The sequence below is a fragment of the Sinocyclocheilus anshuiensis genome, unplaced genomic scaffold, assembly GCF_001515605.1.
Source record: "Sinocyclocheilus anshuiensis isolate Anshui unplaced genomic scaffold, SAMN03320099.WGS_v1.1 scaffold78, whole genome shotgun sequence".
NCBI lineage: Eukaryota > Metazoa > Chordata > Actinopteri > Cypriniformes > Cyprinidae > Sinocyclocheilus > Sinocyclocheilus anshuiensis.
In genome coordinates, this window is record NW_015544250.1 from 2,880,027 (window position 1) to 2,894,297 (window position 14,271).

The window sequence follows — 14,271 nt, forward strand, 5'->3', positions numbered from 1 at the left end:
GGCAGACAATGCAGAGTGATAAATAGCAGTGGACGCTTGGACCTGGGGTTTTACTATAGTGCTACAGGCTACATGCTGTGTACAGTGAGAGAGGCGAGCAAAGGTAACCTAATGTAACTGTTCGCTTTTTTTCTTTTAGCTTCTCCCAACCGCCTTTATCTTCACGTTTCTCCAAGTAGGTATAACTGCAGACCGGAGATCTCCAAAATTGGGCGTGAACTCCAAAAGTGGGCAGAACCTCCAAAATGGGGCGGGGTCTCTTCGCGCAAAGACTTTCACCATTGGCTCTGGCTCCAGCCAATTGTTATTGACTTACATTTCAAAATAAAACTTTATAGTGTAGGAAATCAACACTTTAATTGACACAACCAATAAAATCTTTAGAATCAGCTGTGGGGTGGAGTTTGCACTGAAGTGGATTGGGGGAAAAAATTGCGCATGGGTGTCATGTGCCTGTCTGTCAATGAGAGGAAGGCACGCCCTATTTTGGAGCTCCCACCCCGTTTTGGAGTTCCCGTCCCCATTTGGAGATCTCCAGGCTGCAGTTATACCCTTCTCCGTTTTTCTCTTGCAATCACGAGCCCACTCTCCTTCGTCCTTCGCGTCAGTTTCGGTTTCTTATAAGCAAAAATAGATTGCGCCCCCTTTTGTCGGCCGTCAACGTCACTTGATCTGACACTTTTTCTTTGATGATGAACCAGCAGGCCGACTGGACTTCTCCAGAACGTCCAGATGGCCAGTCCGCCCGTTAGTGATGCACCTACATCACCATGAATATTTAACAGCTTCACCCACAGCCCTGAAATGCGATACGATTTCTGCAAATAAATACATTTAATCGCGAATATCATCCGTCGAATAAACCGTTCTTTAAAATATTCTTGATAGGACGTTTGATTTAAAAAAGTATTTAAAAAATAAATGACCATATCCTTTGGGAGGCGCTGCATCGCTCATATGTTTTTTTTGGTCCATTGATTCAATATGACACCGTACCGGACAGTGGAGCCTGCTACACCCAAATTATTTATGCGCTTCGTTCTAGCGTGCTTCATATTCCCAAAAGCTCTTATTTTTCCATATTCTTTCTTAGGTTATAAACACATCCGTGACTACATTATTTGTATAAAATAAATAGCCTACATTTAAATACACAATTAAAAAAAAAAAAAAAAGGATTTAAAACACATCATTTACAAAACCAAAGCGTTTTTTTTTTTTAAATACGTATACTAAATCGTTTCTTTAAAGGTATTATTTACGTTAAATGCTAGTCAATAAGTCCAATAAAAATGGTTATTTCAATAAGTAATCAATATTAAGTATATGAAGCTGTGCTCACCATTGTTCCTGTAAGTGTTCCTGGGCCGGGCGAGAAAAGATTCTAAACGGAGAGATCTTACAGCTCGACAACTAAGGGGTCGATGTAAGAAGAATAACGTTATAACAGACTGACCTCACTTTATATATGAGTGTTGCCCAGGCGACCACGTTTCTTACCTTTGATTGGCCAGACGCGATTAAATCTGCCCAGTTCGAAGGGCTAGACTAATTTCTATTGGTTGTCAGGAAGATTAGGGTTAGTTAGACACCTCCCAGAACCTCACCCAATAGATCTGAAACACTGAATCATACTGGAAAAACGTTTTATTCCAATACTTAATTGTTCAGGAATCAAAGATTTTGTTCAAAATCAACTATCAAATCTTTAGAATGCTGCTTTAGTCAGCTGATAGAAAGGAGAAAGTGTGAAAATCTAATTTGATATAAGTTTGGTTGTTCTCCCTCAACATCCTATTACATCCTTTTAATGACCCAAAATTGGTTGTATTAATATAACCATGCATCAGGTTTTTTTTATTTTTACGTTTTTTATTGTATAACATCTGAACCTTTAGGGTATGTACCAGCATCTTTGTGTAGCTTGATCTACCTATTCACCATCTGTTCTCTTTGATAACGTCTGCCCCTTTTAAGAGTTTTGCCTGAGGTAAATTTTGGAGTTAGTTGTCACATATTCTTTTCCCGTTCTTTAAACTGTTATCTTTGTGCTCCGAAAAAGAATTAAGAGAGGGACTGTTGTATATAGTTTAACCAAGTTGTACTTAAACCAATTTCAAATGAGCTACAAGGATGAAATTACTATTATTCATGATCTGCTGAGGTGACAGAATAAGATAAGACTGTGTAAAAATATAAAGGATTTACAGGCAAAAACAACACGGTTACAAATGTTTTGCAACACATTCTATAACTCGAAATAATAGCTCATGACAATCAGCAGCCGTTAAACAGCATCTCCTCACTATTCCTTTTCAGAAAAATGCATTTGCATTAAACTGAACTGAATTAAATGATTACTGAAATGTAAAAAATGTTGAGATATAAACGTATGAGGTGAAATGACCCTGCATAGAAGGTTGAGGAAATATAGGCCAGGACACCCAAACCCCCACACACTCCTCCCAGGCTCCAGCCGTTGCTAGGAGATGAATAACGGAGTTGCTTAGATACCGACTAGTATCCTGGAGATAATACACAAGCCTACATTAACGGCCATTATGTATAGATCACATGACCCCAAATCTGAATAGCAGCACTCAGGGGGAGGATGCAGCTGCCCCAGCAGGGAATGAGGGGAAGGCCCAACCTTTTTAACACCAGCTTTTCCATCTGGCCCTATTTAGTTACCCCAACACCACATTCTGATTTTGTCATCATCAACAAAGCATCTATCTATCTATCTATCTATCTTAGGAATAAATACATTTTTAAAAGATGTATTGCATCTTAAAGGGGTCATATGATGCTGCTAAAAATAACATTATTTTGTGTATTTGGTGTAATGAAATGTGTTTATGTGGTTTAAGGTAAAAAAAAACACATTATTTTCCACATACTGTACATTATTGTTTCTCCTCTATGCCCCGCCTTTCTGAAACGTGTCGATTTTTACAAAGCTCATCGGTCTGAAAAAGCGAGGTGTGCTCTGATTGGCCAGCTATCCAGTGCGTTGTGATTGGCCGAATACCTCAAGCGTGTGACGGAAATGTTACGTCCCTTACCATATTGAGATGCCGGCGGCAACCACGACCCCGGGCTGGACTCCGCTTCGTCCACGGTGAAAGCCGATCCGGTGATCCACAGCGCGAAGTTGTAGTATTTCCTCAGCGACCAGCACGGATCAGCTCCAGGCATGACGAAGCGATATCGTCCTCTTTTGGAAGGCCAAACAAAGTAGTTTTGCTTTCACAACGAAACACACAGCGCCTTCACGACATGGCGGCAGCAACAATACTACAGCGAGAATAAAAGTTACGCCTTCTTTCTTTGCGTGAACATTTGAGATGCGTTATGCAAATCTTCCCACATAGTGCCGTAGATATGTGGGGGCGTGTTAGAATGAGCCGTTTTAAGTAGGCGTGGCTGACTCTTAACTTTTATAAAGAATATCTCTTTGGATTTGAGACTTCAGTCTTTGCTACATTACAGATCTTCTTTATGCACCAAGAGCTTGTAACACTCCAAAGAGAAAGGAAAAATTGAAATCGCATCATATGACCCCTTTAAATGCAAGTGGATATTTCGGTTATTGTCTTCATCACAGGCACTGAAACTGAGAGTTCTGTTAGTATAAATACAATAAAATGCAATATTATAAGGATATATATATATATATATATATATATAGGCTTGCATTTAAAATATTATATTGCAACTGATTAATGCAAAATTCTTACTTTAGCCTATGGTTAAAACCAGTCCATTCTTAAATGTCCTTTCCCCCATCTTCTCACTTTCTCTTCCCTTTCCTTGTTTTTATGCATGAGTGTTCATTTTACTGTTTATAGGCTGGTTGCTAACAACAGTTCAGCAGTGAAGACAGGTCTCATAGCTCCTCGGACATGTTTAGAATAATAATGCTTTCATATACCTTATAGGAATTCACTGTAGTTAAATTATATGAACAATTTCTATGTATATAACTGCTTCTGTTGGTATTCTTTTAAATTGTTCATTAATAATGGTTATGCCTGTATTTGATACATATTTGTAACGTCCTTCCATGTTTAGTCCTTTCATTTTGCACTTTTGTAGACAAGTCCTAATGCCAGATCAATCAGCTGCTCTGTATAGATCGCTGTTGCTTTTTCAGCATAATCTCTGATTCTGCACACTGCAGTGCACAACCCATTAAGGCCAGGACCAAAAATCAATATTGTCAATGGTGCAGGCCTAAAATGGACTACAGCTATCCTGCAGGGACATAGCAGGAAGAGAACAAGATATAAGAAAATAATGATATGCAAAGTGATGTGCAAATACTGAAGGACATACTATGATTATCTTTTTTTATTTCTATTCAGAGCCTTAACTACTTCCAGATGTTATCTGGAGATATTTTGATATCTGAACAATAGAGTTTAAATAAATGCATTAGACAGATTATTGTTATTTATATCAGTGTATGATTTTTTTTATGTGTAAATATAGAATACTGTATCAGTGAACATACAGTAAGCTAGGATGCTAAAGTTGCTGCATTATTTATAATAACCATCTTGAAAAGACTAAAGGAAAACAAATGTTCAGATCCAGATTACAATAGTTGATTTACAAAAAGAAGCAACAGCTGTTATCATAAAAAACGATATAAAAAATAGAGGCTTCTTATATTCACTGCAAGCATTTAGCTGATGTAAAAGTAAAGTCCATTACTCATTTAATATGGGTTACAGACTGACATTAAGTACACCCAGTCAATGGCAGAATACCAAATAGGTTGTGTGGTTTATGTTTAAAGTTCGCTCACCACTGGCAACTGCACACAGACCCATCTTTCCCATTCTATTCTCATAGCAGCAGCTGTGAAAATTCCCTACAGTATTCCAGCCAATAAGGCACTTCCCATGGAATGCCAAACTTGAATGATTTGAGATTTTTGCTATGTTGCAAGCAAGCACACTTGTGATTGGATAAACAATATGTGATTAAATGAAAGTGCGGTTATATTTACTGATAAGGGTTATACCGTCATATTTATTTAAACAATTAACTAAAGGAAACAAGAGTCTGAAAGACTCAACAAACTGCCTGAAATACCAGAGATAGCTGAGTTGGGCAAGTGAGTAGGAGGCTCAAACCGATCGTTGTGCTCAGATGTCCAGACCCTGCAATTAGGGATGTGCAGCCATGGGTATGTTTAAACACACACAAACAGACTTCCTGTTTTGCAGAAACCAAGACAGAGATGCGAACAGCTCACTGACACTGACAGAGCAGGAAAAAAGAGTCAAGTCATTCACGTGACAAATACAATGACATCATTTCAACAAAATCTAGGACACAGAGGGAGGAGAGACTGCGAGCAGGACAGTGGGAGGGTTCATGGTACCATGCAACACTAGGTCCAGTCTGATAGCACCTATTGTATCAACATTCAGATATTTTATACTTTAAAGCTCAATGTTCACAAACTCAGTACTGTAAAAAAAAAAAAAAGAGTCAGGTAACCTAAAAGTGTGCTTCATGTGTCCCTGCTGACAATAACAGCTAAAACCGGTCTTACTTTGTGCTGGTGTCTCAAGCTATTAAAATTATTCAGTATTAGTCACAAATTTGACCTCAGCTATTCTTATGTCCTTAATATGACTTGATCAGTCACAGGCTATGCAATACAGTAGCAGATAGTAAATGACTCCATTTTACCATATCATTTACAATATATCTACAGTAAACTACAGAAAACCTCATGATGGTTTCATATCATCATTGATTACATGTTCAATAACACTTTGGATAGATTTAAAAGGTTAAATTAATGCAGTTGTTAGGAAATGTAAGTGTATTTCCTACAGTATTATTGGGATATGCCTGTGATATTTTTCCATTCAGCACCTCTAATGCTTAACTTACTCTGGAAAGGTGGCATGCTGCTCAGAGGTGGCATACATGCATTTACTCTAAACATTAAAGTAAACATTTACATTTACAATTTTGAGCAGGCACAGAGCAGCCTTAGCTCCACTGTGTAAAAATGCCATAAGCGTGATTTGAAACATGAATCTTACATTCTGCTATCAAATTAAATGATTATTCAAATTATTAAAGTGAACGAAGAACCAAATAAGATACATTTGGAGAAACAAATGGAGAAAAAACATTTTTGAAAAATATATTTTATTAATATTTTATTTTATGTCCTTTGTAGAAGACACCAGTACTAAGTTATAAAAAAAGGCATGTATAGGCAAAAACAATGTTTAATTTTTTCATTCACCAATCAGTTTTTAGGTTTCAGGCTATTTTTAACCAAATTTTGTACAAAGATGATTCTCAACTATGTTATGAAAATGATAACAGAATGATTTGATATACTATTTTACTTTATTCAATATGTGCATAAAATGTTCATAAATTGGTATTCCCATATTGTACAATGTATCTATACATTGCATCTAATTTGCATAAATATGTGTTCTTGGGGCAAACCATAATAAAATAAAGAAGCGTAATAATGGGAGTAATAACATTGCAACATTTTCATAAGAATATCTCATATTTCATAGGAATATTGATCTATAATTTCTTTCACTATTGTATTGACTTCTTGTTTCCCCAAAATGCCTGATTAACATGATGTTTGTCCTGGTGTCCTCTACAGAAGACACGTATCAAAATGATGCCCTGTTTCGTAACAAAAAGTCATATTCTGATTTGAAACCCTATAACATTTTTCTGAGATGTTTATTTACGACAAACAATTTGAAGTTGGTCAGATTTAAATGATAACTACAAAAGATTATCATATTTCCCTAAGAGTGCTAAATTTGCCCATTCTATCACTATCAGTCATTTTTAAAGACCAAGGAGAGGGAGTGTTTATGAACAAACCTCCAAACATTTGATATCTCTAAAAAGCCCTGAATGTGCTCTGTACAGGACATCCAGACATGAGAAATTCACTCAAATATAATGTCCCCTACAGAGGAGAGGGAAAAAAATCTATGCCTGGGTCCCAGGAGGATGTTGTGTTTTGATTGCTTGCGTGAAAGGAAACGTGTATAAACCTAAAGGATGATAACAAGTTTCAATCTCCATCACATTCTGGGATGAATACCAAAACGACAAATGTCAGTTAAGAATTATCAGATGTGCATTGCACTGATTTATATCGGTCATTACCGTGCTGCGTTAATCTACCTTCCTCGTTTCGACATCACGTTCACTCTAGCTCCTCCCCTTCATCCTCCACTCACTGCCTCAATCTTGGACAGTGTACTCACAGTATCCTCCCAACAATAAAGAAATTCCCTGCCTGATAATATTCACCTCATCGCTCCATCCCCTCCAGAACAATGGTGAGTAGAATTATTTTTTTTCCTTTCAAATAACGACGCGCCAAAGGGTTTCGGTCATAAATGTGCATGACGTTTAATCCTCGTCTGTTGTTTTGTTTTTTTTAAAGCAGCTCGAGCGGCTTTTCTTTGCCATTCAGCGCGCGCCCTTTGCTTAAAATGGAGGCAAAGCTCGCAACATTGCTACTACGTAACGCCGCGAAATATTTATTTATTTTTATTTTGTTACAAATAATCTTTAGTGAGGTAATGCAAAGAAGGCCATTTTTAAAATATTATTCGTCGCACATACATTTAGTTTATAAATGCCTTTGCAAACGCCTACAGGATTACATTCATTCATCCATCCATCCATCAATCCATTCATTCATTATGATAACGGTGCCCTCAGAATATGTTAGCAGTTACGCGTTGTTTGTCAAATGCTTTTATAAATAACATGATCATTTTACGATGCACATTATTAAATAGTGAAACATTTAACATAAATTGCATTTAGTAGTACACCTGTTTTGAGGGTGCATCTCCAAAACCACCTTACATTATGACATTTTTTTTGATGTGCATTGAAATTATAGCCAAAATAGTATGCATTATCTCTATCTAAATTATTATATATTCAATTGCAGCACAATTAAAATCACAATGTATTATTGTTAATAAATGGAACTTAATATCTTAACAAAAATGCACAAATTGAATGATTTTATTTTATTATTATTATTTATTAATTTATTTTTTGTCGCAAGCTCTTTGTCGTCAGAGATTGACAGAATTTTCTTAAAATTTGCATCCACCCCTCCTCCCATCTGCATGAGGAGTAAACTGGGTGGGGACTGCAGCTGTCTGCAGAAGCTCATGTCTGGCCTGTGCAGCAGAGGACTGTATTTCTGTTCCTGTTCTGTTCCACAGCTGTTATTGCTTCCACTGAAATGTTACATTAAATGCTTTAATGCATTTCATTATGTTGCTGAATTTGCTTTTATTCAATTTCTTTTTTATCATGCTGTCTTTAGGGAAATTCAACAATGCAACTAAATATTTAAGATTAGTGGTGACCAAATATAAAAAAATTTAAAATCCCATATTCATCAAGCAATGTTCTGGATTCCCTTCAAATAGTGGTTACAGCCCTTGAGAAAATTCAGTTTCTGCTTCTAAAAACCTTCTTAAAATAAATGCTGTTCCTTTATTGAAATCCATACTCTTATGTAGACCGTTGAGATGACATAAATGGGAAAAGGTGGATTTCTGTCGACATTTTTATTGTTCTCTTTCAACGCCTAGTCAGGCACGGTCTGGCAAGCCTGTTCTATGTGGGTGGGGCATATCTGCCTTGTTCCCATTCTGCTGCCTCATTCCCTTTGAATAAAGAGAACTAAATGCTTTCTTTGTTCTTCTTTTTTGGTAACCTACTAAGTCTTTATTATGCCAGTTCACGTCTTGCATGTCTGTTCTTTAGCAGGTGTTTACAGTGCATTTATGATCTCAAAGAAAGACTTTTAGACGTTTTTTGGTACATGATGCAATGTCAGTCAAGTGTATTGTTGTACCCAAAATATTAACCAAATGTAAAATGTCATAAAATGCAAATGTCAACAGAATGATGGTGCAAAAGAAGCCTTTTATATGTCTTGAGAGCCAACAACCTAATAAAAAGATTTGTGGCATTTTAATTGAATTATTTACCATTCCTTTCCACAGCGTGAGTGCATCTCTATCCACGTTGGTCAAGCTGGAGTCCAGATTGGCAATGCCTGCTGGGAACTGTATTGTCTTGAGCATGGCATCCAGCCGGATGGGCAGATGCCCAGCGACAAGACCATTGGAGGAGGTGATGATTCCTTCAACACCTTCTTCAGTGAGACTGGAGCTGGAAAGCACGTCCCCAGGGCTGTGTTTGTAGACCTGGAGCCCACTGTCATTGGTAAGAGAATGGGACTTGATTTAAGTTATGATAATTGTGTGTGTCAAAGTGCTCCGTTTGTTAAACATTTCTTCTTGACCTGTCTGTCCAGATGAGGTGCGCACTGGGACATACCGTCAGCTGTTCCACCCTGAGCAGCTCATCACAGGAAAGGAAGATGCTGCCAATAACTACGCCCGTGGTCACTACACTATTGGAAAAGAAATCATTGACCTGGTGCTGGACAGGATTCGCAAACTGGTAGGTAGTTGCAAATGAACAAACAAACAAAATTAATGATATACTGTATTGAGTTAATTACCATACTGTTTCTTTTCAGGCTGACCAGTGCACAGGCCTCCAGGGTTTCCTGGTGTTCCACAGCTTTGGTGGTGGAACCGGTTCTGGTTTCACCTCTCTGCTGATGGAGCGTCTGTCTGTCGACTATGGCAAGAAGTCTAAGCTGGAGTTCTCCATCTACCCTGCTCCTCAGGTCTCCACCGCTGTTGTAGAGCCTTACAACGCCATCCTGACCACCCACACCACCCTAGAGCACTCTGACTGCGCCTTCATGGTAGACAATGAGGCCATTTACGATATTTGCCGTAGGAACCTTGACATTGAGCGTCCTACTTACACCAACCTCAACAGGCTGATCAGTCAGATTGTGTCCTCCATCACAGCTTCCCTCAGGTTTGATGGTGCCCTCAATGTCGATCTTACCGAGTTCCAGACCAACTTGGTGCCCTATCCTCGTATCCACTTCCCATTGGCTACCTATGCCCCAGTGATCTCCGCAGAGAAGGCTTACCATGAGCAGCTCTCTGTGTCTGAAATCACTAATGCTTGCTTCGAGCCAGCTAATCAGATGGTGAAATGCGACCCGCGTCACGGCAAGTACATGGCTTGCTGCCTGTTGTACCGTGGTGACGTGGTGCCCAAAGATGTGAACGCCGCAATTGCCACCATCAAGACCAAGCGCACCATCCAGTTTGTGGACTGGTGTCCCACTGGTTTCAAGGTTGGCATCAACTACCAGCCTCCCACTGTGGTTCCAGGTGGTGATCTGGCTTGATTCTGTTGAGGGGGAGGGAGAAGAGGAGGGCGAAGAGTATTAAAATGTTCACTAAATGTCTAAAATTGAAAACAGTAGACCGGTAATTTACACACGATATACTTGAGGTATCAAGTGTAAAGTCTACTCCTAAATATTAGAGACACATTCTTGATTAGTTGTTATATTGTAATGGCCAGTATGAATATGATTTGTGGAATTTGCTTGCCAAATTTTGACTGAATAAATTGGTGGTAAAGTTAAAAAAATCTGTCTGTGCACATTTCTTTAAAAATTGTTCTTGCGGATGTTAACATAAGCTGTCTGTTTTAAGACATTCCAGGCATTCAAGAGAAGTAATCTGCTTACTAACTAGTTTCCACGGCTCAACTTATGGCCTTTGACAGGTTTGGCTTCCAACCACTTCGGCTGAAGGAAAAGTAGATTAGTAGTCACTCAGCAGTCGGTATTAAGTCCATTCTAGGGTTTTAGGGAGGTGCAAGTGAGTTACAGCTGTGGTATGTTTGCACAAATTAAGGAAAGCAGGTCATGGTATCAAAAGGTCTTGTAGTAAAAAGCCTTAATTAGATAGATTTTTTTTTATAATCCAGAAGATCTGACACCAATGCCAGATAATAAAAAGGCCAGAAAGTAATAGCAGCTTTTGTGATATTTTATTCAATTGCTTTAAAAATGCTTGTTGGCATAAATTTTCTCTTTAAATTCGAATTCAAAGCATTAAATTTAATGTAATGAAAAACATGCCTTTGTAGAAAAAGGATTTGGGGTCAAATATGTGTGTAAAAGAATACAAAATCTAATTAAAAAAAAATTAAAATGGTAAAAAAAGTTTTAAATGCTTTTACGCTATTCAAAATAGTGCTTATGTAACATTACTTTAAATTAGAATTTTCAACAAAATTCACACCACTCCTTTTTTCTGATCCACTCTCTGCTGATTCATCAGGCTCCAGAAGGGCACTGGCATTGAGCTCACGCTAGTGTCTTTGGATTGGCACGTAGCGAGATCCTCAGTCAGCCTTTGATACCCTTTAAGACGTCTAGAAAGGTGGAAAAACAAGGCCAGTCAGTGCAGTTTTACCAGTTAATGTTCACTCTAATTTGCTTACTGATTAAGCTTTAGGAAATCTAGAGGAGCAGGTTGAAAAATTCATAATAATTCATGAATAATTCATGCCAGCCAAAATCACTGCATGGATATTACGCTGTGTTGGAATGACTTACTTATATGCAAAAACCACAGCACCCATTGCTGATACGACGGTCAGGATGCCCAACAATAGGGCAGCGGCACCTGCAGATGTCAACCTGGAACCTGCTAAATTTTGCACAGAAATAGAAACATGTAAGATGAATTAACAGCACTGCTCTCATTTTGGAGCACCATGCTATATGTTTCAATAGTAAATAAATGAACTCACCTATGTTAATATTAACCCTGGCATTTGTGGCAGCCAGACTGACATCATTCATCATGGACACATTGATACAGAAGATCCCAGAGTCATTGAAGAAGTGTCGAAGGATGAGTTGACAGTCTGAGGAGGGGCTCACAGCAATGCAGATGGTGGTAACTGGCATATGGCAGTCTGCATCCGATACTACAGTGCACACTTCAGTGGGGAGGCTGGAAAGAGGAGATTAAGGTTGTGAATTCTCCGTCAGGCTGTATTTTGTGATTCCAGCTACATGTTTCTGCCTTTCTTGGCAGGAAACAGTGAAATCAACAGCATTCTGCTCCATCTGTGTTAGCAGAAAATCATCAGCTACAGTCAGTCACCTGGACGATCTGCACACTCTCAATGCCCTCTGAGGATACAAATGTAGATTACTCTTCAACGAAGGTCTATATTACAAAATATAAAAATACACTGCTGTTCAAGGGAGGAATCTCACCAATAATCTCAATTTCAGTTGAGAAGGATCCATAGCGGTAAATCACACAGTCATTTGTGTTTGGAGCCTGGCGCTTTATTATTGATACATGAGCCTGGCTTTCAATGTAGTCTTCCTCCATCATCACCTCCATGTCAGAGGCTGGTGTTTTGGAAATTTTGATATTAATATATTATTTTGGATTATATATTATTAGCATTATTAAGTACATTTATTTACATAATATATCATTTATATTAATTATATTAACTAAAATTCAAAATATTTTTAACTGCAACTCACCAGTTGCCTCCAGTGTTGTCTTTGTGGCCGTATTCAATGCTTCAGACAGCTCAGATGCAGATCTAAAATCAAAGACCTTCTCAAGACTGGATCCTGTTTGAAATCCATTTGTAGGTGCGGGTGGAATAGTTTTCATTGTAGATGCAGGTGTGGATTTCTGAATGGGAGCTGAAGACTGACTGGTAGCATGATCTGTTGAATAATGAAGTCAATTATAAGTACTTTGACTTCTACTCTGGTTGGAATTAGCACTGATTGTTTTCTATGTCATGCTCTCTAATATTTCACACAAGCATAGCCAAATAAATGGGAGTGAGTCAGTGGACAGTAGAGAGAATTTTTGATGTAAACTTTTAGCAAATATTTTAAAATAACTTTTAAAGAATAATATTTTACTTTTACTCCACTACATTTAATAAATTAGCCTAAATCGTTCATCGTTATTTCGAAATGAAGAAATCGCTCCGAATCCGAGACGTCCCCCAAATGAAATAATACTATAATAATTTATAGTAAATACTATAGTGTTTTTGAACCATACTATACTAAAATACTTGAATTAATTTGTTGTGGTAATTCTATAGTTGCTGTGGTAATATAACAACTATAGTAATATAAACAAATTACTTTTCCCAATACTGTACTACGTTTTCTACAACTTTAGGGTATATTATACTAAAATACACTACAGTTTACTGTAGTAAAAGTATACTACAGTATTTATTACAGTTTATCTGTTCACGATAGTTAATACTACAGTATGCTGTAGCATTCATTAAAAAGTGTTGTAAATACTATAATATACAGTATAATACACTTTACTAGCCTATAGTACGTTTCAAAAACACTACAGTATTTACTATAAATTACTATAGTATTTTTTCATGTGGGGATTCATGTGAACGAATGAATAAATAATTATTTTGAACCGATTCTGATGAACCTGTTGAAACGGTTCACAAATCGCAGTGGACTTTTCGATTCTTTAGCGAATTAACGTGATCCGTTTGCAATAAACAACCGAACGAAGGATTTGCCTGATGGCGCGAAAATCAAGTGACTAATGCTGGATATTAGTAATGTTTATTGTAAATGTAACGTATATTATTTAGGGTATGCATGACTGTAAGTTGTTTGTGAACTAAATTCCCTTACGAAAATTAACCATGCTTTTAACACAAATAAAACCAAAAAACCATGGTTACTATTGTTAAACCATTGTAACCACAAATTAACCATGGTTTTGCTACACTAACCGTAGTTTAAAGGGGTCATATGATGCGATTTCAATTTTTCCTTTCTCTTTGGAGTGTTACAAGCTCTTGGTGCACAAAGAAGATCTGTAAAGTTGCAAAGACTAAAGTCTCAAATCCAAAGAGATATTCTTTATAAAAGTTAAGAGTCAACCACGCCTACCTAAAACGGCTCGTTCTAACACGCCCCCACATGTCTACATCACGATGTGGGAAGATTTGCATAACGCCGCCCAAATGTTCACGCAAAGAAAGAAGGCGTAACTTTTATTCTCGCTGTAGTATTGTTGTTGCCGCTGCCACCATGTCGTGACGGCACTGTGTTTCATTGTGAAAGTGAAACTACTTTGGTTGGCCTTCCAAAAGAGGACGATATCCGCTTCGTCATGAGAGCTGATCCGTGCTGGTCGCTGAGGGAATACATCAACTTCGCGCTGTAGATCGCCAGATCGGCTTTCACCATGGACGAAGTGGAGTCCAGCCCGGGGGCTTCACATGTGG

General features: G+C 37.9%; 1 protein-coding gene and 2 pseudogenes across 1 annotated transcript; 1 reads left to right on the plus strand and 2 right to left on the minus strand.

Annotated features, from left to right (window-relative positions):
- The window catches only part of LOC107697837 (tubulin alpha chain-like), a 7,299-nt pseudogene extending 5,868 nt beyond the window's left edge, over window positions 1-1,431 (minus strand).
- Window positions 1,432-7,241: 5,810 nt separating this feature from the next.
- LOC107697948 (tubulin alpha chain-like) lies at window positions 7,242-10,339 on the plus strand. The gene is made up of 4 exons (XM_016498832.1): window positions 7,242-7,361; window positions 9,063-9,285; window positions 9,377-9,525; window positions 9,605-10,339. Exons 1-4 carry the CDS (start codon window positions 7,359-7,361, stop codon window positions 10,337-10,339), a joined length of 1,110 nt encoding a protein of 369 aa, XP_016354318.1. The 5' UTR covers window positions 7,242-7,358.
- Window positions 10,340-11,107: 768 nt separating this feature from the next.
- Window positions 11,108-14,271, minus strand: part of LOC107697838 (melanocyte protein PMEL-like) — a 6,982-nt pseudogene continuing 3,818 nt past the window's right edge.